Genomic DNA, 27,696 nt, shown 5'->3' with positions numbered 1-27,696 from the left:
GGTGGAACGACAACTTACTGGAGGCACATTGAAAAAACAGATAAAGTCATGTCTATACAAAAAGAAGAAGAAGATGAAGAAAAATTTATGTTGTGGTTGAAGTGGAAATTTAAATAAATGTGTTGGTGTGGGTTACTTTTTGTAAATTTTGGTTGTATATACTGTGACTTCTTTTGTGATTAGCACACCCACACTTCTTGTTCTGAATCATTTCTTGGAGTTTTATTCCTAAACTATGCAGTTCTAAACATATGCAGATAAATAACCATCAAAGGAATAGGGTAGGTAAAAATATGCAAAACTTAAACAAGCCAAAAAAATTGACAATTTTAAGGCGACTTAGGTTTAATAAAAGAAACAACTACAATGCAATAGTAAAATTATTATTAATGTTTATAATTTAGGCATTTACATTGACAGCTAATATACACTCTCTAATAACAATAATAGGTACAATATATTTATCATTAATTTGTAAGGACAGATTTATATTTCCGAGTTTCTTGTTCCGATTGCGGATAAAACTGTGTAAAATGAAAACGCAACTTTTATTACCTAAAATTAAAAAAAAAATAATGTATACCTAACATTAATGTACTCCGCAAAACCCACTTTTTACATTCCAAAACTTTATTTTATATTAGAATGCTCTCATTTGATAAATTTCTCCTAGTTTGCTGTACAAATAATAAATGTTAGTTCATAGGTATGGTATGTCTCTTGTGACAGCTTCCATAAGCCAATTCCGTCCTAAGAGGCCGGGAATGTCTGCTTTTTCCTTAGAGCCACAGAAGATCAGGCACAGATGGAGTCACAGTTTCAGTTGGTGCGAATATTTCCTTTGGATCTGTTATCTTGATTTCTGATAAACCTTGAGGTTTTTCCTTTTAAAATGAATTAGTTAATTAGCTCCCTGCCTTCCATAAACCTCAGGCGCGGGTTTTTTTTTATCCGAGGAATTGATTGCTTAGAAGCTACTGCATGTTTTGGTGCAATACAAGAAATGCCACATATGACGTGAAAAGTGTGGTATTCGTCAATTTTATGTACGCTAAAATCAGCGTTAGCGTACACCTGCTGTGTAAAGCCCGGCAGGTCAATTTTCTGCCGATCGCCTGCGAATGCTGACACTTCCAGGCGAACAGCTCTATATAGGATGAAAAAACCCAAAGAATGAAACTATTTCAACCTATTTTCTTGAGCCGTACTTTTTGTAGAGAAAACGGCCAACCCTGCAAGGAATGGTGATACCAACTATCTGGGCCTTACTGCCGCTACAAGACTTTGAGCAAGCGCGTTGCTTATCTGGAAGTGTCAGCAATCGCAGGCGATCCGCAGAAAATTGATCAGCCGTGCTTTACACAACAGCTGTACGAAAACGCTGATTTTAACTCTTTCTATGCCAGGCCTTAATTTGCATGTTGGTCCCTCAACCGCAAAGGTTTTTTCATGCTTAGACTCCCATTGCCTTATATATACGTCGCATATAAATAAAAAAATAAATGACTAAAACATGTTCTTTAATGGGTTTTTTTAACCAACTTAAACGTTTTCTTTTCAAAAGTATTCATCAGGCAGCAAAACCAACTTGAAAAAATATAACTAACTTTTCTACGTTTTCTTTTGTGTGGTACTCCTTAACCCTCCGTTACTCGCACACGGTGTGGGAGACCGGGCCTGTAAATAAATTCCTGTAACTCTGCTTGTAGTGGGGATTTTGAATGGCTACTTCGTATTCCTCTTCAGTGGTCAATCAACTGTGGGTAAAGTCAGTTCGCAGTGTAAAAAATAGTACTGTCCTTTTGTTATTACGCAACACGGTCCCGTACACCGTGTGCGAGTATTTGTGCACCAATTTTTGTGTTTGGATCACACATCGATATTTTTAATTAGTAAGGTAATTTAAGACCTTTTCCTTATTTTCAATGTTTATAGATTAGTTTATTTATATTTATATATATAAATATAAATATATAACTTACCCAGAACCATCAGAATGAGGTTTAGGGAGATATGTGGTTTACCAACAGAACAAGTACCAGTCGTAACACCAGGAACTTCAGATCGCTGTGCTGTTTGTGATTGGAAGAAAAATAGAAAAACAAAGTTTTACTGCCAAATATGCTCAAAATATCTGTGTTTGGAACACCATTGTTCCAATGAATGTGACACCATTGTGTATTTCATGTTTTAAAAACGTTAATTAATTTTTATAACTTTTTTTGTTACTACAATTACTCTTTATTTTTAATTTTTTTGTGTATTGAATTAAGATCTAAAGTTCTTAGTAAACAAATTTAACCATATTCAATTTTTTTTCACTTCCAAAGTTTTTGTATATACATATAAATGGATAACAATGAAAATTATTAAATTTTTGATTAAAGTAATATAATGTGAACACAAACGCATATCTACAAAATTATATGATCATATATTCATTAAATAATTTAATCGTACACAATTTTGCAAAAAAAAATAATTTTAAAACACTGCTGACCCATATTTTTGGACCCGGTCTCCTGCACCGTGCGCGAGTATCCGATCACAAAAAGTTGGCGCGAGTAACGAAAGGTTAAAACATGACACTACGCAAAGGCCGACTCCGCATATTGCACACATGTATCTCGATTCGCTTCTTTTTTTCTGGTATTTTCTGTGGCTAAAAACGCTTCACCTTCTAGCAGCTACCTATAAGCGTTGCCACCAGTGCTGCAATATAGCATAGATCTAAAATATGTGAACAAATATATACGGCAATGGGTCCGCATGACCTGTCTTAGGTGCCAACATTTTGAGGCTTTGGGAACAATAATCTAACATTTTCGGACATATTTCTACGGCATTGGGACACCAATGAGTCTAAAATTTTATAAGCAACGCATATTTTCGGCTTTGGTAAATTGAGACCATAACGCCGTGAACGTATATATAAGGCGGCTGAGAATACAAACCCACTTTTTTAAAAACTTATAATGTTATGAGGCTGGTAAATAGACCCCACTTTAATGAAATTGTTCCAATCTCAGGTTCTATAGGTGCTGGTTCGCTGAGAAAGGTAATTAGCTGATACCACTAAAAGTACCAGCGAGACTGCTTCCAAAAGGGATAAATTTAGAGCAATGAATTATGATAAGATAAGAATTTAACACATTTATTCTAAATCAAACAATGAAATTAAAGAGAAGTGAAAAATATATACATATATAAATAATTCTTCCTCTGTATGAAAAAGAAGAAGAAGATATATACGTATAAATAAAATAATATGTACCTAAAAATAAATAATTATGAACAGTAAACAAAAATGACAGATTTTATAAACTAAATCTAATGAAAATGTCCGAACGAAAACTACGAGAAAAACTACGGTATTGTATCTAAACTTACATAAATGTTCCGCGCACTAAAATAGTCCGTTGACCGATATGTCTTTATATTATGAGCTCATAAATATAAATAATGTCCTTACCTCCAACTTAATACCACTTGTCTAGGTATGACGAGAATTTCCACTCAAATTTTGCTACGAATCAGATGACCAAATTTACGATTACTAAATACTTAACGGGAGAGACTCTGGGTATTTGTATCTTCTATTTAATTATCCTTTATATTATTATGTGGAGAGAAACACAAATATTTGTCTCTTTTGGGGTTATTTTTCTAATTTCTTTCTTGAACGAGATGATCTGATAATTACGGGAGATGAATTTTCTTTATATTGTCACTTTGACGTTTTTGGGTTTTTTTTACGTGACAGAATCATATTTTTGACGTCACTAGAGATGGGAAATGCCGCATATGTACAATAATATAAATAAGGAACGTACTTCTTTGAATTTTGTGAATATTTTGTGAGAGTTTCGAACATATTGGCCGGCCTTGACAAGGCGATGTCTTGTCAAAATGTCTAAATAAATTAATAAGCTAAAAAACAAGAACAAAAAAAATCTCAAAGGACCAGATCCCAGATGGATCAGAATGTAACCGTAAACTAAATCTTATACTACTGTGTAACAATGCTAAAATCTAAAATTGAATCTTATTACCTCTATCACTAATATGACTGGACTATCATGTCCTGGGCTATGGCATTCCAACTTCCATGAGTTTGGAATCATCAATCGGGAGAAGTGAAACACGTGTAATGGGCCTAACATACTCCCCGGATGAAGTTTTAACTTTAATAGATCGGACTAATCCATCCTTACCGGGATATGTCTCAATCACACGACCAAGTCGCCAACAAAGGGGAGGCGAATCGTCGTCGCGTAAGATAACTAGATCATTAATCTGTATATTTTTAACAGGTTTACACCATTTAGCTATATGAAAGTTATCATTCGAAACTGTTATATTATTAATCATTTTGAGAGCTTCACCTTTAAGATATGACTTTAAATAAATAAAACGTTGTACATCGGTAATTTCATTATTATTTATAATAAGGGCAGAAAATAAATCGAAAAAATTTGACCATTGACTAGGGTCACCAGAGAAATATTGAATAGAAATATTGGGTAACTTTACACTAGGTGCCGTACTTGTCTTATTATTGACTAGTACTTGAGTTGAATCTATTACGGCTCTGTGCTTCTGAGGATTCATCTTCTCAGCTAGACGAGCTGATAACTCAGAAAACAAATCCTCCTGAAGGGACCTGTCCACAGGTTTTTGTGTGTCAGGTGTAGCTAAATCTATTATATCTTGATTTACCGAAAATTTATCAAAGGCATCTTTTAACAGTGACATTTTATTTTCTACAATGAATAAATTAGTTTCCGATTTTAATTTACTATTAACCCATTTCTGAATTCTGGTCATAGACGCTTTCGCGGATTTGCAATTTTCCTTGGCCGTTTTAATATCCATTCTTAAAGTTCAGAGAAGTACCTTCTTTAGAATAAATGTGTTAATTTATAATAAGAGAAACAAAGAAACTTAATAAAATGAGAGAGAAAAATTAATATGATATTTAATGAGTTAAATTAATAGCAAAATAAGCAAATCACCAATATCTATTCAGATCCGGCTCGAAGGACCATGTTATGAGGCTGGTAAATAGACCCCACTTTAACGAAATTGTTCCAATCTCAGGTTCTATAGGTGCTGGTTCGCTGAGAAAGGTAATTAGCTGATACCACTAAAAGTACCAGCGAGACTGCTTCCAAAAGGGATAAATTTAGAGCAATGAATTATGATAAGATAAGAATTTAACACATTTATTCTAAATCAAACAATGAAATTAAAGAGAAGTGAAAAATATATACATATATAAATAATTCTTCCTCTGTATGAAAAAGAAGAAGAAGATATATACGTATAAATAAAATAATATGTACCTAAAAATAAATAATTATGAACAGTAAACAAAAATGACAGATTTTATAAACTAAATCTAATGAAAATGTCCGAACGAAAACTACGAGAAAAACTACGGTATTGTATCTAAACTTACATAAATGTTCCGCGCACTAAAATAGTCCGTTGACCGATATGTCTTTATATTATGAGCTCATAAATATAAATAATGTCCTTACCTCCAACTTAATACCACTTGCCTAGGTATGACGAGAATTTCCACTCAAATTTTGCTACGAATCAGATGACCAAATTTACGATTACTAAATACTTAACGGGAGAGACTCTGGGTACTTGTATCTTCTATTTAATTATCCTTTATATTATTATGTGGAGAGAAACACAAATATTTGTCTCTTTTGGGGTTATTTTTCTAATTTCTTTCTTGAACCAGATGATCTGCTAATTACGGGAGATGAATTTTCTTTATATTGTCACTTTGACGTTTTTGGGTTTTTTTTTACGTGACAGAATCATATTTTTGACGTCACTAGAGATGGGAAATGCCGCATATGTACAATAATATAAATAAGGAACGTACTTCTTTGAATTTTGTGAATATTTTGTGAGAGTTTCGAACATATAATATATGCAGCGTTGGGACAGAAACGGTTAACGTACATACAGTCGACGAATACCACACTTTTTACGTCATGGGTGACATTTCTTGTATTGCACCAAAATATGCAATAGCTCCTAACCAATCCACTCCTCGGCTAAAAACTAAACCCGCACCTGAGGTTTATGGAAGTCAGAGAGCTGTTTAACTAATATATTTTGAAAGGACAAAACCTCAAGGTTTATCAGAAATCAAGACCCGAAGGGAATGTTCACACCAACTGAAACTGTGGCTCCATCTGTGCCTGATCTTCTGTGGCTCTAAGGGAAAAGCAGAGACATTCTCGGTATTATAGGATGGAATGGATTCATGGAAGCTGTGAGAAGAGACATACCATATATATTCATATTATGAACTAACATTTATTATTTGTACAAAAAACTAGGAGAAATTTATCAAATGACAGTATTCTAATAAAAACTAAAGTTTTGGAATGTAAAAAGTGGGTTTTGCCGAGACCGTTAAAAATTGGAAATTTTCAACTTAAACTTTAGACCGAACGGTTTGTCTGATAAAAAAAGTAAATAGTGATATTTGTAGATAATTTTAAGTACTTTAATTTCTATTAACAGACTATTTACGAAAAGTTAATAGTTTTCGAGATTTGGGCAAAAAAGCGGAAAATAGCTGAAATTTTTCGATTTTTTCGCGATTTTGTCAATGTTCCGGCAAGAAATTTTGTCCGCAAACCTCATATTCAGATTTAGCAGCCCAAAATCTATATATAATGAAAGAAATCAGAACTACCCCAAAACTTTCCCACTAGGGAGCTCGTAGAGTACAAATTCACTGAATCAAAACGTGGCTCAATCTTTAAGTTTACTACGTTGCTGTGACGATACAAAACAGTTATTTATATATATCATATTTTGAAGCTGACATGACAGCTCCAGCAGAAAAATCATATCATGAATTTAGTATTAGGTATAATACAATAACAATTATTATTATTAAGAAAAAATATATACGTATTATAATAGTTTATTTAAGACAGGATATTTTGGTACTACTTTGAGTTTTTTGAAAATTTATAAAGAAAAAAAGAAGGAAACTTTGGTAACAAAATTGTTTTGTTTACACAGATCCAACGAATGATAATTTGTTATTCTGCAGATAGGAACTATTTGTGATAAGCAGTTCAAGTAGACTAAAAAACCGTGACAATTTAACACGTATTTGTGATAAATTTACGCACTAAAATCTTTTACAAACCAGTGCGCATTTCAAAATCAAACCTCTTGTAATGCACACATGTGTGAAAGCAAATATGCTCCGCCGTTCCCGTGCCTATTTCAAAACTACCCTGTCTTGAAATGAACACGGAAACGTAAATACGCGTCCTGTTCACTGGTGCGTCGAATTTGTAGCAAAACCTCGAAGCTGGTTCTCGATGTCCGATGGAGTTCCACAGACAGATCGTTGCCACTAAATCGAGGATTCCAGATCAGAAGCGTACTGGTATATAAGGGAGAATTTGCGTGGAACGGTTTATAGTTGTGATTTTAATACCCTGGACTAAATTTGTCGAATAAATAATTAATAGTAGAAATTAGATATAAAATTATAAATAATTATATTATATAAAATTAAATTAGGTTAATAAAATAAAAATGTTCAGCATATTTATTCAATTGCAATGCGAAGTCAAAACTGTCTTAATTTTTACTTAGTCCAGACAGCGCAACTAGCACTCTTATCGACGATTTAGCCACTTTTTAGTGGCTCCTAAGGGCATGCATAGGTTGCTATCGCTGCCCTAAGTTTAAATTTTTGACTCTATTAGTTCCCGCATTGCAACTGACGTGATGGTAGTAGGTGTCTAGCTGCATCTGCTAAATAAATTTCAAAGTTTTCATCCTAATATAAATGTTTAAAATTATTTTTAAAAGATATTTTATTATTTTTAAAGGATATCATTTTCCTGGTAACACCCCAATGGCTTCTAAAATTGGCAAGCCATTCCCTCTTATCTTCCTCGCTTCAGCATCCATCTGGCTCGCAAATTTTAGAAGCCATTGAGGTGTTACCAGGTAAATGGTCCAATAAGTTTTCAATTAAATATCTTTTAAAAATATTTTTTAATATTTCTATTAGGATGAAAACTTTGACTATTATTTAGCAGATACCGCTAGGCACCTACTACCATCACGTCAGTTACAATGCGAGTCGAAAATTTAAACTTAGGGCAGAGATAGCAACCTATGCATGCCCTTAGGAGCCACTAAAAAGTGGCGAAATCGTCGATAAGAGTGCTAGTTGCGCTATCTGAACTATGTAATAATTACGAGAGTTTTGGCTTCGCATTGCAACTGAATAAAAATGGTATATATTTTTATTTTATATTAGTATTACTCTTTAAGTAACATAGGTCCATTTTCCGTTGGAATTTACCACGCTAAATGGACGGGGTCGTGAATTGCAAATTTTAGAATACCCTCTTGTCTTCTTCGCTTCAGCATCCATCTGGCTTACAAATTTTAGAAGCCATGGAGGTGTTACCGGAAAATGATCCGATAAGTTTTCAATTAAATATATTTAAAAAAATATTTTTAATATTTCTATTAGGATAAAAACTTTGACTTTATAGGTTTTTAGTATAAAAATGTATTATAAATCGTTGTAAGTAGTATTGTAGAATAAATAATAAGTGTGTGTAAAAACGTTAAAAATGAAGAATATAAATTAAGTGTATTCAATTAAATTATAAAATAAGGTGTTAAAAATATAATAAAATAAAGAACTCATTGCAGTTTTAGGCTTATTAATTATTATTATGTTTATGTATTAAGTTGGGTATATACACTCGTGTAATGATACTTATTAAGACTTTTTTATAAGAATAATACCTTTAAAAATGACTCCATATTTAAATCGTACAATCCATATGCATTAAATTGAGGTATTCTTTGTGCATGAATTAACACAAATATAATATCCTTCACCTTCACTAGATTGTTTTCAAGATTTCCCCAGTTGTTGCTGAATATATAATCAGGTAACAAAGCTGCCTAAAAAAATTAACCGTACAATAATAATTAATGATATTCAGAGTTATATTTTTCTATTTAGTTTCAAAAATTTAAACTGATATTGCATTCCCTTTTCTCAACTTGCTATTAGTGGAGTCACTGAAGGTGGACATGAGCTATTACCTCCGATTTCGTTCAACCTCCATCGATTTGCATGAAAATTGGTGAGTGGTTAGAGGACATCTCAAGAAACAAAGGTGACATGGTGCTAACTTGCGCTTTTACCCTGGGGGTGGATGCCACCCCTTCTCGGGGTGAAAATTATATTATTAAAAATAATCCCATAATAAGATAGGGGGACAAATTCTTAGCAAAATTTGTTACATAAAGTTATTAAAGTAAATCAAAACTTTTTGAATTATTTAACATAAAAAATTTTAATTTTTCGTAAGAAAAATGCATGTTTTTAACCGATTTTTCATAGATAACTCAAAAACTATAAGTTTTTACAAAAAGTTATTATTACCAAAATTGAAGCTAATAAAAAATTAAACAAACTCGTTACTAAAAAACCTTTTGATTTTAACTAAAAGTGAGTTATAGGTAATTGAATGCATATTTTTTTAGACGAGTACCCAAATCTAAGTATTCAAGCTTAAATTACGGAAAATAATGCATTTTATAACATAAATTTATTAAACATTTGTGAAGTACTTAAGGCTATGGGTACATAATTCGCAAATATTTTACGGCTATCCCTACCTTTTCTGTCTTTACATGGCAAATTACGTGTAGTAAAATTCACACTGGTATGGATATGTACATATTACTAGAATGTCATTCTACTTGACAATGTCATAACTAGCTTAAACAGATGGCTTTTGAATGTTCTTGGATAACTGTTATTTTTTTGTATCATTGCAAATTATTAATTCAGTTAATAAATGTGGTAATTTTTTCACTAGTTATGTATTCAGTGATTGTAATAATTTATATGTACCTACAACAAAAACTAATACTCAATCAAGAAAAGAGGAAAAGTGTTGAAGTGATTTTTTAATAATATATTGTTACTATGGAACGCTAACAATTTTGAACATCTTTAACAAAAAAATACTTGGATCACAGAATATATCTTGATGTATTATCTGCTTCTATCTTCCATAAATAATACACAATAAATAACTTTTTATAAAGTTCACCTCTTAAATAAATTATTTATCAAATACACTATATATCAATATTATTTAATCAACAACTAAAAATATTCCCGATTCATGTTAAATAATTATTTAAAATTGTCACTGATTGTCAGTGTCTGATTGACAATATTCTATTCGACTAAGTGCGTTGTATGACAAAGGTAGATTTGGAAAATATTATCACGGATATTGTGTTCATTTTTTTCGAATCCTGAAAAAAACCAATAAATATTTTTGAAAAACCTAAACGCAGAATGAAAGACTAAATTATTACCAAGGGCCGAAAGTCCCTTAGAATAAATAAAAAGTTTATTTTGAATCAGATATTTGAAATTAAAAATAACACTAAATTTTCTCTTAGATTTCACCCCTGTAACTTATTACAATAAACATTATAGAAGTTCTCAGGGACTTTCGGCCCTCGCTAATAACGTAGTCTTTCATTCTGCGTTTAAATTTTTAAAAAATACTTATTAGTTTTCTCAGGATTCGAAAAAAATGAATCCCCATATGAATAGCATTTCAGCCAAAAAAACGTACCGATCCTCTTAATAGTATATTAAGTATGGAGAACGGTAAGGGTTTTATACCGATGGAAGACAATTGTTTGGAGGAGGAGCGGCGCGACGACTCCAATTATTGTCTGAGATCGGTTACCCTTAACGTTCGACATGCTTATAACGTTTTTTGCACGATTGATACCATTATAAATTATAAAATTAAACATTTTCGTCATATTGACTAGTTTCATTCATTTTATCAAGATAGATACTTTGGTTGTTAGGTAGTAACTAGGGTGCATAACAACAATGGAGAATTGAGTTTTTATTTAGTTGTCAATAATTTTAAGTAAAATTTTGATTATTATAAATTAAAAACCCGTGTTGAGCTGCCCCCCCCCCCCCACTTGCAAAAATTAAAAAACAAATAGCCCTGATTTATGAGCTATTTATGAGCTCTCATATTCCGCAAACTAAAAATTTTGAGCTCGTTCCACTGAGCAGGAATTTAATACCCTAGTGGGGGGGCTGAGTCCCCCACTACTTAAAAATAGGAATATTGAATCGGTTTTTGCGGCAGAATTACGAGCTATTTATGAGCTCTTGAAATTATATAGTTTCGATTTTTGAGCTCATCCCCTTCACCCCCAAACAACCCTTTAATTGATTTAACTGAAGAGAAAGATGCTGAGAAAACTTAAAATATATCGTATTGCGGATAAAATTCCTATAGCTTATATACTCTAAGACTAAACTATTAAATCAAGGGCATTTCGATTATTGAGCTACAACTCCTTCGCAAGAAAACCACCCTATCTTCCCGGCTTAAGAGAAAGTTGTACTTAAAATGCGTTAAACTAATTATTTGGCGACTACATATCATTTAATAATTTATAAGCTTCCAAATTACGCGCATTTAGATCAGTAAATTGCAATTTATTTTGTATAGTGCAGTCACTGAAGGTAAAAATCAACGATTACCTTCAAGTTCGGTGAACCTTCATCGATTTTCACAAAAATTGTTCAGTGGTTAGAGGATACGTCAAGAAACAAAGGTGACATGGTACCACCTTGCGCCTTTACCCTGAGGGTGGATACCGCCCCTTCTCGGGGGTGAAAATTATTTTATAAAAAATAACTGCACAAATCAATAAAAGAACAAATTAAAAGCAAAATTTATTATATAAAGTTAATAAAATAAGTCAATACTTTTTAAGTTATTAAAGATCAAAGATTTTAATTATTTGTGAAAAAAATGCATGTTTTGAAGAGGTTTTTTGTAAATCACTGAAAAACTGTAAGTTTTTACAAAAAAGTTAATAGTAGTTTAATTCGTATAGCTTATATTCTAAGAATAAACTCTAAAATCACGCGCCTTTCGATTATTGAACTACAACCCCTTCGCAAGAAAACCATCCTATATTCCCGGCTTAAGAGAGGGTTGTATTTAAAATAATTTAAATTAATTATTTGTCGACTATATATTGTTTAATAATTTATGAGTTCGCAAAATATACGCATCTCAATTATTGAATTGCCATTTTCTTTCTATAGTGCAGTCACTGAAGGTAAAAATCAACTATGACCTTCGATTTCGGTAAATCTCCATTCATTTTTACGAAAATTCGTGAGCGGATTTTGATACTATCAACTTTTTCTGGATCTTATTTTTGATGGGTATTTCTAAGTACTTTGACAAGTATTTAGTACCTAAGTGTTATAAAATGCATCTTTCTCCCGTTATTTAAGCTTGAACCCTTAGATTTGAACAGTCGCGGAAAAAAATATACATTTAATTACCAATAACTTACTTTAAATTAACATTAAAGGTTTTTCAAGTAAGCAATTTATTATATTTTTTATCAGCTTCAATTTTAGTGATGAAAACTTTTATGTAAAAACTTACAGTTTTTGAGTCATTTATGAAAAATCGCTCTAAAGCATGCATTTTCTTTCCAAAAATTAAAATATTTGATCTTTAATAACTCAAAAAGTATTGATTTATTTTAATCACATTATATAACAAATTTTGCTTAAAATTTGTCCCTCTCTCGATTTGTGGGGTTATTTTTAATAAAGTAATTTTCACTCCCGAGAAGGGGTGACATATACCCCAGGCTAAAACCCCAAGTTGTTATTGTCAATTCGTGAAAATAAATGGAGATTTACCGAAATCGAAGGTAATAGTTGATTTTTACCTTCAGTGACTGCACTATAGAAAGAAAATGGCAATTCAATAATTGAGATGCGTATATTTTGCAAGCTAATAAATTATTAAACGATATGTAGTCGCCAAATAATCAATTTAAATTATTTTAAGAACAACTCTCTCTTAAGCCGGGAAAATGGGGTCGTTTTCTTGCGAAGGAATTGTAGCTATATAATCGAAAGGTGCGTGATTTAAGAGTTTATTCTTAGAATATAAGCTATACGAATTAAACTACTATTAACTTTTTTGTAAAAACTTACAGTTTTTCAGTGATTTACAAAAAACCTCTTCAAAACATGCATTTTTTTCACAAATAATTAAAATCTTTGATCTTTAATAACTTAAAAAGTATTGACTTATTTTATTAACTTTATATAATAAATTTTGCTTTTAATTTGTTCTTTTATTGATTTGTTCAGTTATTTTTTATAAAATAATTTTCACCCCCGAGAAGGGGCGGTATCCACCCTCAGGGTAAAGGCGCAAGGTGGTACCATGTCACCTTTGTTTCTTGACGTATCCTCTAACCACTGAACAATTTTTGTGAAAATCGATGAAGGTTCACCGAACTTGAAGGTAATCGTTGATTTTTACCTTCAGTGACTGCACTATACAAAATAAATTGCAATTTACTGATCTAAATGCGCGTAATTTGGAAGCTTATAAATTATTAAATGATATGTAGTCGCCAAATAATTAGTTTAACGCATTTTAAGTACAACTTTCTCTTAAGCCTGGAAGATAGGGTGGTTCTCTTGCGAAGGGGTTGTAGCTCAATAATCGAAATGCCCTTGATTTAATAGTTTATTCTTAAAGTATATAAGCTATAGGAATTATATCCGCAATAAGATATATTTTAAGTTTTCTCAGCATCTTTCTCTAAGTTAAATCAATTAAAGGGTTGTTTTGGGGTGAAGGGGATGAGCTCAAAAATCGAAACTATATAATTTCAAGAGCTTATAAATAGCTCGTAATTCTGCCGCAAAAACCGATTCAATATTCCTATTTTAAAGTAGTGGGGGGGGGGCTGACTCAGGGTATTAAATTCCTGCTCAGTGGAACGAGCTCAAAATTTTTAGTTTGCGGAATATGAGAGCTCATAAATAGCTCATAAATCAGGGCTATTTTTTTTTAATTTGTGCAAGTGGGGGGGGGCAGCTCAACACGGGTAAATTAAAATATGAGCGAAAGTGAATTTGAAGAAATTGAACGGGCTTGGGAAGAAGGGTGTTCCGCAATTATTCCCGAAAAATCCAAAATCCGTTATCAAAATACCTACCAAAGTTTTAAAAAATGGTGCGAAGGCAAGAAGTTAAGAATCGAAGGAAAGACTCTATTGGCATATTTTGTTCAAAGACATATGCAGTTGAGAGCTTCTGGAAGCCTCTGGGCAGAATATTCAATGATTAAATCCACCGTTTTTCTTTATGATGGCATTAATATTTCCAAGTTTTCAACTTTGACCGCGTATTTGAAGAGAAAAAATGTTGGCTATAGGCCTAAGAAAGCGAGCATTTTTACACGGGAGCAATTTGAAAAATTTCTGATGGAAGCACCGGATGAAGAATTTCTAGTTCACAAGGTAATATAAGCTAGTTTAGGTAAAAGAAATACTCTAACGAAGATTTTTTCATAATTTGTAGGTCGCAATGATATTGGGAATATCTGGTGCCTGTAGAAGAGAAGAATTATATAATATTACTATGAATTACATCCAACAAACCGATGGTTTAATGATTGTCAAAGTACCCAATACAAAAAGGAGCATCCAGCGTACTTTTACAGTCGTTAATAAACCAGACGATAAAATTCCATATTTAGAAATTCTGCAAAAGTATATAAAACTTCGTCCATTACAAATAAAATTAAATCATTTGTTCTTAAGATACGCCAAAGGAAAATGTTGTGCTCAAGTAATAGGGAAAGGGACAATCGGAGGCTGGCCTTCTCAAATTGCCAAATTCTTAAATTTGCCTAATCCCGAGAACTATACTGGCCATTCGTTCAGGAGGACATCAGCAACGCTTTTGGCTAATAAAGGTGTTGATGTCCTCGGATTAAAGCGTCATGGAGATTGGCGTTCATCGACAGTGGCAGAAAGCTATGTAGAAGATTCTCTTCAAAATAAAATAAATTTTGCCGAAAAAATATTGTGCAATACTAGTAATACTACTAGTGTATGCGATTCTGCAGCAGTTTCTGTTAGAAGTGAAACCACAGCCCAAACAAGTGGGATTTCATTAAATAATTTAACAAATTGTACCATAAGTTTCAATATTAATAAATAATTCGTTAGTTTTCTTTATTCTTTCAAAAATAAATTAAAATTAAGAGATTTTTTAACTCGACGGTAAGTGAATTACTTACCGTCGAAATGGAGTACTTACCGTCGAGTTGGATTACTTACCGTCGAGTTGCTAGTAAATGTCACCTACTGACGTAAAATATGTCACGGTAAACAGTCAAAAATGATCAATCGTGCAAAAAAATATCTATCAAATGAGATACCGAACATTACCAATAGCATTAAAATTTATGCTCCAAAATTTTTTCAAACTTTATCTTTTAAAAATTCTTCCAAAAAATGTTACCGTTTCTTTAATAACTCCGTTAATTTTTAAGATATTAGGTTCACCTAAAAACGATTTGAAAGGTAACTCCAAATTATATTAAAACGCGTTGAACTTAATCTTTCAAACCCCTTACTTTTTTAAAAATAAAAGAATAAATGGCCACGGTTACATGGTTCTCGCAGCAAAATTTAAATTTTAAACGTTTCTATCTCGGTTATTTTTCACCCTACAGAAATTGTAAAAAAGGTATAGTATTTGATATAGAAAAAACTAAAATTTGGTTATTAAACATTTTTTACGTATATTGAGTATTTTTATAGTTATTATCAAAAGAAAATGAAAAAGATGATAATTTTAAAATTCTGATTTTTTTAAATTATACCTTTTTTTTTCAAAAATATGCATTCTAAACCGGTGAAAATTGATAAAATCATTACTTATGCTAATACAAAGAAATTTTTGTAAGGATTACTATAAATTTTAATTTTTGTGGAAATGGCGTACCTGTTTTATTTTTCACTTTTTCCTAAAAAATTCGAAGGGGTTCTCTTAGTTTCATCATAACTTGCTTAATTTTGATGCTATTATCTTCTTCTGGACCTCATTTGTTAGGTATTCTAAAGTACTTTGATAAGTGTTTAACAGGAATATTTTATAAAATGCATCGTTTTCCCGTTATTTAAGCTTGAATTCCTTAGATTTGAATACTTATCGAAAAAAATATGCATTCAATTACCTGTAACTCACTTTGAATTAACATTAGTTTAGTACTTTGAGTGAATACTGTATTTAGTTTTTTATTGTCTTCAATTTTTGGAAGAATAGCTTTTTTGTAAAAGCTAATAGTTTTTGGGTTATACGTGAAAAACAGCTTTAAAACATGCATTACGAAAAAATAAAATTTTTGATCTTTAATAACTCAAAAAGTATTGATTTATGTTAATACCTTAATGTAACAAATTTTGCTTAGAATTTGTCCCTCTATCGATTTATGGTATTATTTTTAATAAAATAATTTTCACCCAAGAAAAGGTGTGGCATCCACCCCCAGAGTAAAAGCGCAAGTTTGCATAATGTCACCTTTGTTCCTTGAGGTATCCTCTAACTGCTCACCAATTTTCACGAAAATCGATGGAGGTTCGACGAAATCGTAGGTAAAAACCTTCTGTGACTGCACTATACATACAATTAATAAATAAATTCGAATGGCGCTAAGACAAGTCAAACTTATATTATAAACTGGTCTAGTATGTTTAGTGTCTGTACTAACGCCGTCTATAATAATAAAAGAAATGATTTTCACTATTTAGGGAGAATTGTTGTTTGAATAAATTGTTCATTCTTAATAAATTGACAGATTTTACCACCAAGTTTTAAAATAATGAAGATTTATTAAATAAGTTTTTGTTTCGTAACTTAATTGAGATATAGCCACTTGTTAAAGAAATGCTAGAGGTCAAGCTAAATATAAAGTATTTTCTGCAAATTCAAAAAAAGTATTGTCTACAGACATGATGTGACCACTGATTTGACAAAGTATTTTTATTTCTGATGTGTATGTACCTAGGCTACATAACATAATATAACGTGTATTATTTAATTTTGTATTAAGTTAGCAATAAACTAACTTAAATTTTTCCTTTTTTTTTGTTTTTAATAAAATATAGTGTTACTTCTAAGATAAAACACGTCCGTGGATATTCTTCTAATCCGTGGACAACAAGAATCCAAGGAGGTCACGTCCACGCGCGTGACGAAAAACACGTTACTATCAATCTACACATTACATTTTTGAGATTACAAAATGTTTTTACTGTGGTATAAAATCAGCTTTGTATATTTTAGTTACAGTGTGGTCATCACATCTAAATCTAAAATTACACTTTCGTTTTTAGGGTCCACAGATGTGGCAAGAGGTTTTCCCGAAACAGATTTCACCAAACAAATAATATTTATACGCAAAATGCCTGCTGAAATAATTTAACTGATGAGTTTAACAATTTGTTTGGATTTATGCTTGCCTCGCCATCTGTTAAACATTTATGGCAATTTAATAAGTGCGCAAATTTTTAAATGTATTATGTTGGTCCACGGATATGACAAATATTTTGTGAAAAGCTTTAAACCTATATAAATTCATAGCTAATCCTTTCTTTCTTTCTTCCCTTCCTGCAAGCATTTCCATATAATTTTTCTTTCTATATAGTCGAATGCTGCCCTTAGATCTATGAATGCTAGAATGAGCTTTCCCCCTGAATCAATACTTCTCTCTATTATATTTCTAATGATGTGAATGTTATCGTTTGTCTGTCTTTCTGGTCTAAACGCTGCTTGTTCTTCTCCCAGTTCTTTTTCTACCTCTTGTCTTAGCCTCTTCTCTACTATTTATATATTTAACGTAGATAAAACAGTAGCATTAGCAGATCAGTATCGTTGATTCCGTAAAGTTTCTTGGTATTTTTTTAAATAGCAACCTTAAATGGTCCCTTCATATTGATGTGTTAAGCAAGAAACTATCCTCAGCTTGCTTTGCAATAAGATCTGTTTCGAAGGAAATGAATTTAGCCTCTTCCAAAATAACATATTTTTCTTTGTTCGAGTCCCATCTTCGATATGGTCTTCCTTTTTGCGGTTGTGGTACAGCTGCCCAATCCGACGTTATTTTTAAATTACCAAAAAGAGCAATAAGATATATGTTTGGCCTCAGAAGAACAACACATTGCAGAAGCTACTTCAAAGATCACAGGTTTCTAACACTACCTTCTTTATATATTTTAGAAACTGTTTTCTTAATTCGTAAACATCTACATGTCTTTCCAGCAAGACCTAGACATGACTATTCCACCAGAAATTCTACCTTTGATATCTATTTACCAATCCCGTCCAGTGAGTTAGTAAAGAAATCTATATTATATTCTGCAAAAAGCTATACAACCATCTCCCTCTAAAACTTAAATCTGCAACATCTTTCCCCAAGTTCCGTAAAATGACAAAAGCCTATTTATCTGAAAGACCATTATTCAATAGCAGAGTTTCTTAACCAATAACTAAGAAATTGCGGTATTCTTATGTATAAGTAGAATCAACAGGAAACAGTAGCGATCAACAGGTAGCAAAAACGCGTTCCAAAGTTGCGGCTGTAATTTTGAATATTTTTTCGAGATATTTGGCACACGTATTCGTAATATAATAGCTACTTGTTGATCGCTAATGTTTCCTCTTAATTGTATATTTGAGTGTCATATGCAGCAGCTTAACTTATTAAATTTCTTAAGGTAGATGACGCAATTTGCAATTTTTTTTTTAAATTTTGCAATAGATTGTTACTGATTTTTATTTCATTTTTTTATGTTTTATTTATATTGACGATTTATCTAATTTCAGTAAATTGTATTTGTTATTGTTTTTATTTATGATTCTTGTAAGCTTTGTCTATAAAATTGTTAAATTTTTCATGGCAATAACGCATATTTCTATTCTATTCTATTTTCGTGTATATTTTAAAACATACCGATGATAAACATATTGCTCTACAATTTTCGCAGTTGACGTGTTCTCCCTTTTTGTATATTGGCACTATAAGGTTACTTTGCCGGTCTTTTGGGCTTTGCTGCTTTTCCCATGCCTCTTTGCATATTTTCAACAACCAATTTTTCGCAAGACGAAGACCAAGACTAAGACGGCCTAATTTTAGCAAGACCAAGACCAAGACTTACCGTGCAAGACTTGTAAGTCCGAGCAAGAACAAAACTAAGCCTGCGAGAGTCTTGCGTCTTGCAGTTAGAACTGAGGGTCGTTTTAGGTAGTATAAAAGTTCGGCTATATTATTAGATACTTTATGAGAAACTAAAAAATTGTAAAAAAAAAATTGAAAATTGGATTTATGTGCATTACGAACAATACCATAAACATACATAGCGAATCAAAATATCCATTAAAAAAACACTTCACACATTTGACATGTACTCAGAGGTTATTATTATAATGTAAAAATAAAATATTTTGTACATTCTTTCCCAGCAGCCGAATTCTTCGCTCTGAAATTAATTGTCCAGATTTTCAGAATAGTCGTCTTCTAATCATAACACAAAATTCCTGCGCTGCGACGCCTACAGTAATATCGAATATCGTATACAAACTTTTTAAAAATGTTTAGCTATAGAAAATAGACTTAATAAGTATAATAAGTAATTAATTTTTTTCATTATTAGTTTTCTAGGAATCCAAACACCAGAAATATTATCGGTATAAATGTTTATAGTAAGGCTATTATGTATTTTTTATGCTGACTGTGCTATGAGGTCACTCGGCTAAACAAAATTTGCCGAAACAGCGCGGCTATTATTTAAAAGTATCATAAGATAATGATTCGAGACAAAAGTACAGATAATGCTGGATATCGTGTAAACAAAATACCGAAATATTATTTTAACGATATACACTTCTCCAAGAAATTAACGCACCACCTTAAAACAGGTCATTTTTAGTGTCTCAAATTTCCTAAACCTCTTGTCCGATTTAAGTTATTTTTTTTTAATATGTTGTCTTATTTTTCATAATTATTGCTGTAATAATATTATTGCTAGACAAGTCAATTTTACTTTTCTAACCAGCCATGTTTTTCATCAATACAGGATGTTTTTAAATAAGTATGGCAATCTTTAATGGGTGATTCTGCACGAAAAAGTAATGACAGTTTGCTTAATAAGCGTTTACTTTATAAATGCTTCGTTTCCCAAATAGGGGGTGTTGAAATTATTCTTACAAACTGACGAAATATTTTTTGCGCTAAAACCGGTTGAGATATTCAAATGAAATTTTGTGGGTTTTGAGAGGTAGTTTTAACTTAGTTAGTTAGAACATAGGTAGGTATCACTTAGATCGTGGGTTCAAACCCCACCCGGTGTCAGTTGTTTAGGTATTTATTAATTTGGCTAGTCTTTACTGTGGCTATGATATTCAAGCTTAAAATGTACCTCTCTGTTACGTTGTTCTAAGATATGTAATAGGCTAATGGGCAACTGCGGGACTTGCAAGACTCTTGCTGCAAGACCAAGACCAAGACCAAGACCGGGAGCGCAATACCAAGACCAAGACCAAGACCAGGTGTACTGGCGCAAGACTAAGACCAAGATTGTCTAAGTCTCGTTTTGGTCTTTCATTTGGGCAACAATATAATATACAGTCGGAAAAATGAAAGAATACCCATGAACGATTATATCAATCATATAAGATAAATAATAATCTATCTCTCTCGTTTGTAATTTATAGAAAAGGGACAGCAAATACAAAATATGTGATTGATATGATCGTTCATGGGTATTCTTTCATTTTTCCGACTGTATGTTTTATCACATACTGTTTTATTGTTTTTGTACTACAAAGAGAGATGAAATATTAACAATAGTCAAAGAGTTCTACGCAGAGTTATACAAATCAGAAATAAAGATGACAATACGCAACTTCCAATTACAGTAAAAACTGGGGTATTAAATCAAGGATCAGATTTAATGCCCGATATAACAAAATCAGAAATCAAAGTGGCTCTGAAGAAAATGAAAACTAGTTAAACCCCAGGCGAAGTTGGAATAGTATCAGAAGCACTAAAAATTGGAGGAAATGTACTACTTGAAAAAATTAAACTACTTTTCAATATCTGCCTTCACAACGCCAATATTCCAACTGACTGGAACAACGCTACTATGATTCTATTACACAAATCAGGAGACAAAGCCAATTTAGAGAATTACAGACCGATTAGCTTCCTCAGCCATTTATATAAGTTATTTACGCGAATAATAGTTAAGAAAATGGAAAGAAAGTTAGAGACTTATCAACCAAGAGAACAGGCAGGATTCCGAAAAAGTTACGAAACAAATAACCATCTACAAAGTATTTAAACCCTAATAGAGAAAGTAGTGGAATACAGTTAACCTCTAGTTCTGGTTTTTATCGATTTTCACAAAGCCTTTGACACAGTTGAGCTTAGCAACATATTACAGGCGCTTAAAGAATGCAGGCTACATTATAGGTATACAAAATTATTATACAAAATATACTTAGAGGCAACAACCACCGTCAAATTACATACTAACAGTAATCGCATAAAAATAGAACGGGGGGTTAGACAAGGAGGCCCAATCTCACCTAAACTTTTTAATACGGTCTTAGAACATGCTTTCAAGAGTTTGGATTGGATGACAAAGGGAATAAAAATAGATGGTGAATACCTAAACAACTTACGTTTCGCCGATGGTATAGTCATAGTAGCTGAGGACCTAGGTATGGCAAGAGAGATGGTACAGGAACTCGTTGTGGCTACAGAAATTGTAGGTTTACATATAAACATCTCGAAAACAAAAACAATGACAAATTTGGTACCCAACCAGAACATCAGTATTGGTGGGAAGAAATAGAACTCATAGATAGATATAAATACCTGGGACATGAAATTACGATTGGTAGGGATAACCAGACTCATGAACTGAAGAGAAGAATCGGTCTTGGGTGGGCAGCATTTGGAAAACTCAGAGAAACTTTTAAAAGTGAGTTGCCACATGCCTAAAGAAAAAGGTATTTGATCAGTGCGTCCTCCCAGTCTTGACGTATGGATCAGAAACACGTACCTTAACTAAAGCCTCGGCTACCAAACTAAGAGTCACGCCTAGAAGAATGGAGCGGTCAATGTTAGGAATAACTCTGCGTGACAAAATCAGAAACGAAGAAATCAGGTGAAGAATAAAGGTGACTATCGAAAGGATAGCCAGGTTGAAATGGAGATGGGCAGGACACATAGCCAGAATGACAGATGGGCGATGGACAAAGGGGTTATTAGAATGGAGGCCAAGGGAAGACAAGAGAAGCTTCGGTCGACCGCCTACAAGATGGACTGACGACTTAAGAAAGCTAAATAAAAACTGGATGAAAGCGGCGCAGGATAGATGGAGTTGGAAACGAGGGGAGGAGGCTTGTGTTCAGCAGTGGACTTTTGAGATTGAATGAATGAATAAGACATTTTAAATGACGCGTTCCGTAAGCTCTGTGTGTATTTAAAAAAATCGTCGATTACTGCGTTAAACCAACATTGATGACGTAATGTCCAACAGAGATATAAGGAAATTGATGGCCATTTAAAAATTGCAATTGATGTGTTTTAATATTTTTCTAAGTGGTCTCTTTCTGATATTTATAATAAATTAATTTCATACTTTTGCATCATATTATATAAATACATAATTTTGGTTAACCCTGTAGAAAAAAATATTCGAATAATATTATGTCTTTGCATAGGCAATTAAAAGACCTTTCAAATGAGGTATCTTGTGACCTCGGTCTTTGTTTAAAAAAATCGTAGATTATGTAATTAAGCCAAACCTGATGGCACTATACCCAACACATAATATTTATATACAGGGTGTCCCAAAACTAGTGGAACGGTCGAATATTTCGCGAAATAAATATCGAATCGAAAAACTGAAAAATACGTATTCAATAATGTTTAAAAGAATATCCAATGGCACCAAACACGATCCCCCATTCCACCTTCTGGAGGCAGGGTAGGGGTAACTTTAAAATCTTAAATAGAAACTCCAAATTTTTATTACAGATTTGGGTTCCTTACGTAAAAGTAAGCAACTTTTATTTGAGCTTTTTTTTCAAATTGTGAATAGATGGCGCTATAATCGGAAAAAACGATTTATCGTGATACCATAGCGATGGCTTAGTGTGAAAACCTCGTATCTCATTAAATTACAATTTTACAGGAGAGGCAAAAAACTGATTTTCTGCATAAGATAACCTAAAAACAAAAATTACGTTACTTATTTTTAATTCCAGCACATTGAGACAAATATCTTATATTGGCCCAGAGGTAAAAGCGTTAAATGTCGCTATTAAATTGGAAATACAAATATTAACTATGAAAAACACGTAAATATTCTTGCAGTATATAGAGCCTTTACCCAAGTAACTATGATAACCTCGTATATCTTGATATACGTATTTTTCATCTCAAATGAGGTTGTGTTTATTATTATTTACGAGGTTTTCATTTTTCATAGCTTATTGCACACCTCCAAATACTAGGTCGATACAATACAAATTTTTTGATTTAAGGTTCATAAAATGTTTCTATATGCCGGACTACATTTTGTTGTTCACAAAAAACACTTCTCCAAGTAGAATCTCTCAAACAAACACTTCAAATTAAGTACCAAATTATTGGTTATATTATATACGTGGTATTCACACTAAATAAAGAGAGCAATTGATATACGTGGTTTCTTTTTTCGGCTGCAGAAAATAGTCTAGTGTAATTGGATTTTTTGTAACAGTTGTAAATGCTGAGATACAAGGTTTTCAAACTAAAACCACCACAATGTCATTTTCGAAAAAATTGAGATACGAGGTTTTCACACTAAGCCATCGATAGGTAAATTATAGAAATGATCTAATATCTCGAGAAATACAGTTTCAAATGGAAATCCAAAAAATACCTATTTAATATTTTTCAAAAAATTATCGAATAACACCAAAGATGACCCTCCACCCCACCCGCTTGAGGTTGGGTGGGGGATAACTTTAAAATCTTAACCCGGGAGCAGTCGCGCTCACTTCTGTAACGTAAGTAGTCGCGCGTAGAGAAAAAATCTCATAATATAGATTTAAATAAGAATTTAAATCAAATTTCGATTTTATAATATTTTTATTTACTTGTCACGTTAAAAATATCTATTTCTAACAATTTTAAAGCTAATTAGTTCTCACCAAAGCCATATTTTTTACAAAAAAAATTAAAACAAAAATTTTGCTCATTACTACCATCTTCTTCAAGGCACTTAGGAAGCGTTCAAGTATTACGTAACGCGATTTTTGAAGATTTTTAACCCCCCCCCCCCTAACCCACTCTTATGGGATTTTAACTATTGCGTAACGCAATTTTTGAAGATTTTTGACCCCCCCCTGCGTTACGTAATACTTGAACGCTCCCTTACTATTGGAAATCAATGTTGAAAAATTGTCCATCAAGTTATCACAGAAAAGAATAAAATGTGAGATTTTTTCCCACGGCGCTCCCAGGTTAAATTGGAACCCTAATTTTTTATTGCAGATTTGGATTTATCGTAAAAAATTAAGCAACATTTATTCAAAACATTTTTTAGAATTGTTGATAGATGGCGCTATAATTGGTTCGTCATATAAGGTTCCGTCGGGTACCGAGGCTTTATATCGGTTCTTTTAGTCTTGTTACTTTTACAATCCGCGAAAACAGGACCTGAGACATCTAAAATGAAACGACTACTAGAAACAACAGAGATGAAAATACTGCGAAGAATATCAGGGAAAAGTCTGTTGGATAGGGAGAGACGTGAAAACATAAGAAAATCATGCAATGTAGACGACATAAATAGATGGGTGCAATGTAGAACACATTAGTAGAATGGCAGAGGATAGGATAGTACGAATAGCACGAGATAAGTCAAAAAAATGGACGAAGAAATATTGGCAGATCAAGAAAAAGATGGTGCGATAACTTAAATCATTTAGCAGGCTAATATTGAAGAAGAAACAGGCTTTAAAGCTGCAGTGGTGTTATAAAGTCCTGCATCACCCAAGCGCCTTATAGTTTTTGAGGTTTAACACAAGTTTTTGTATATCTTCGCTAATTCAATTTAAGCTTGTGCTTGTAATTAGCATTAGCGGTATGGTGTACTTACTAATGTTTTTTTAATTACTAGCTCAAAATTCTACAGAAAAGAATAAAATAATCTGATTTAAGGGATTTCCCATAATCGGAGAAAATTATATGGTGATTATTAAGTCGTTAAAGTACTATTAAATTGAATCTTAATGACAAATTTGCCACATATTTTGACTATATAAACGCTGTAGTTGCCCTAACACATTTATTAGCTCTTTGATTTTTGATAAAAAGGTCAAAATGTCATCCCAGACCAAACAAACTAAATTATCGAACGAAAAGCGTTTTGAAATTATTTTTTTCCATAAAAACGACAAATCTAGTAGCGAAATACCATCCGCAGTAAACTGTAATCAATCCACAGTAATTATAGTCATTAAGAAGTATGCTGAACAAGGAAAAATCGACGACAGACCGCGTATTTGGTAAGGTGATGCAGGACTTTTTAACACCACTGTACTTACAAGAAGGAAGAAGAAGAAGAAGAAGTGCCATATATCAACAATTCTAAAAAATGTTTCGAATAAGTGTTACTGCAATACTGCAATAAAAAACGGGGGTTCGTATATAAGATTTTAGGGTTACCTCCCACCCCACCTACAGTGTATGGAGTGGGATGTCGTGTTTGGTGTCATTCGATAGATTTTTGAAAAATATTAAACAGGTGTTATTTAGTTTTTCATTTGAAAGTGTATTTATTGGGGTATTAGAGCGTTTATATAATATTTACCTATGGTATCAGAATAAATCGATTTTTCCGATTATAGCGTCATCTTCTCAGGGTTCGAAAAAATGTCTCAAATAAAAGTTGTTTACTTTCATGTAACAAATCCAAATCTGCAATAAAAACAGGGGGTTTCTATGTAAAATTTTAAAGTTACCCCACCTCTAGGGGGTTGAGTGAGGGGTCGTGTTTAGTGTCATTCGATAGATATTTAACAATTATTGAACATGTATTTTTCAGTTTTTCGATCTGATGTTTATTTCGAGAAATATTGTACCGTTCCGCTACTTTTGGGACACCCTATATATTAGAAATTTGTGGCCGTTCAAAAATTAAAACTAAAGTGTTTTAAATTTTTTTTAGTGGTCTGTTTCTGAAATAATGAACGTACATATTCCATACATTGGAAGATCTAAATCTAAAGTGTTTTAAAAAATGGATAGACACTTAAAATAAATAAACAGTCAACAAAATATTAGAGCCATTCGTTAAAACAACAAAACGGACTAAAAACAAACTAACAAGGGTAGATTTAATTGCACGGCATCGTATTCCCATAAGCAAGCAGGACCGAAATGAGAAATAATTTTATCTTAAATAGACAGAAATATGAAGTCGACTATTACACGTTCCACAATATTTATGCGAAAAATTACTTAGGGTCCTACTATGTGGAAATACAGTCAATTTGTGAAATTTTAATAAATGTTTCTCCTAGTACTTGTAATTTTGGATTAATTTCAGCTTTTGTAAAATCTCTACTGGATAAAAATTTCCTTGGAGAGGTGGTTGTATGCAATCAGCAGCATTTTCAATCCAGCTGGAGTTTTGTAAGATTGGCTTAAATCCAGCTGGATCCAGCGCGGATGCAGCACAATGTGCAATCAAAATAAAACACGATTTTAATGTTTTTTATCTGTATTCTTAATTTCTGATGAAACACAAAACAACAGAAACATGAATTATTTAGTTTTTTGGAAGTAAGACCTTAAAAACATATTATCTATCACACTATTCACACCTACTTCGCACTGAACTGCACATATAGCCGGTTGCGGAGAAAGCCCTTTCGGCCTCTATGCTGGTCGGTCTTAAGGTCATCGAATAGTCATAGACCATGGACAAATGATCGCCTTTCACTCCTTATCATAAACGACCCTTTCCTTCTCCAAAATCTTTTCGTAATCCTTAAGGGAAACAGTTTTTTTTTGGTTATAAGAGTTTTCTTTTTTTCGTTTCAATTTAATCTCAAGTTCTTGTTCCAAATTAAAATTCACGGACTCCGGATTAGTTGGCCCATCTTCTTCCATTACATCCTCTTGCACTAGTTTCATGACTTGTTTATTTATACCGCTCAACAAATTATTGACCTCTTCTCGCATTGCATTCTTTTTCGACATGGGGAAATATCTAGGATTGTTTAGTCCTTCGTAATACTTTTTTGGATTTTGTAACTACACTAATGTACCTGTAATTTCACAGAGGCTCCGTTCCGCGATTCTGTTGCGTAATGCTTCAGATGGATCGGCACTAAGGCTAGCGTTCTGCCTATTTAGTTTGTCTAAGGCAAACTTCATGGTTGTGTCGGCCGTTATCAAAGTGGAGGACTATTCTGCAAGGAGCTGCTACAGCCAGTTTCACCGGATAAAAAGTGGCGATCAACTCACTGATTATTGACCGCTCGCCAGCAGAAAATATTATCGCAGAATCAATGTCTATTCTTTTTCTCTAGAAAGCATAAAAGATGACGCACTGAAAGATGTCTAGACATCTTCCAGTGCGTCACAATTTTTCGATTTCTCTCTAACGCATTACATTGTATGTGACAGGAAAACT

At 32.6% G+C, this 27,696-nt stretch overlaps 1 protein-coding gene across 2 annotated transcripts in view; it reads right to left on the bottom strand.

Moving 5' to 3' along the window:
- Positions 1-374: 374 nt before the first annotated feature.
- The window catches only part of LOC126889429 (uncharacterized), an 88,803-nt gene continuing 61,481 nt past the window's right edge, over positions 375-27,696 (bottom strand). For both annotated transcript variants that reach the window (XM_050657735.1, XM_050657734.1), the window contains 2 exons: positions 8,830-8,991; positions 375-555 (listed from right to left, as the gene is read on the bottom strand). In XM_050657735.1, coding sequence (XP_050513692.1) covers positions 487-555; positions 8,830-8,991 — 231 coding nt within the window. In that variant the 3' untranslated portion in view covers positions 375-486. The remainder of the gene's footprint in view (positions 556-8,829; positions 8,992-27,696) is intronic.

The sequence above is a fragment of the Diabrotica virgifera genome, chromosome 8 (genome assembly GCF_917563875.1).
Source record: "Diabrotica virgifera virgifera chromosome 8, PGI_DIABVI_V3a".
Taxonomy (NCBI): Eukaryota; Metazoa; Arthropoda; class Insecta; order Coleoptera; family Chrysomelidae; genus Diabrotica; species Diabrotica virgifera.
This window is presented reverse-complemented; position numbering and strand designations above follow the sequence as displayed.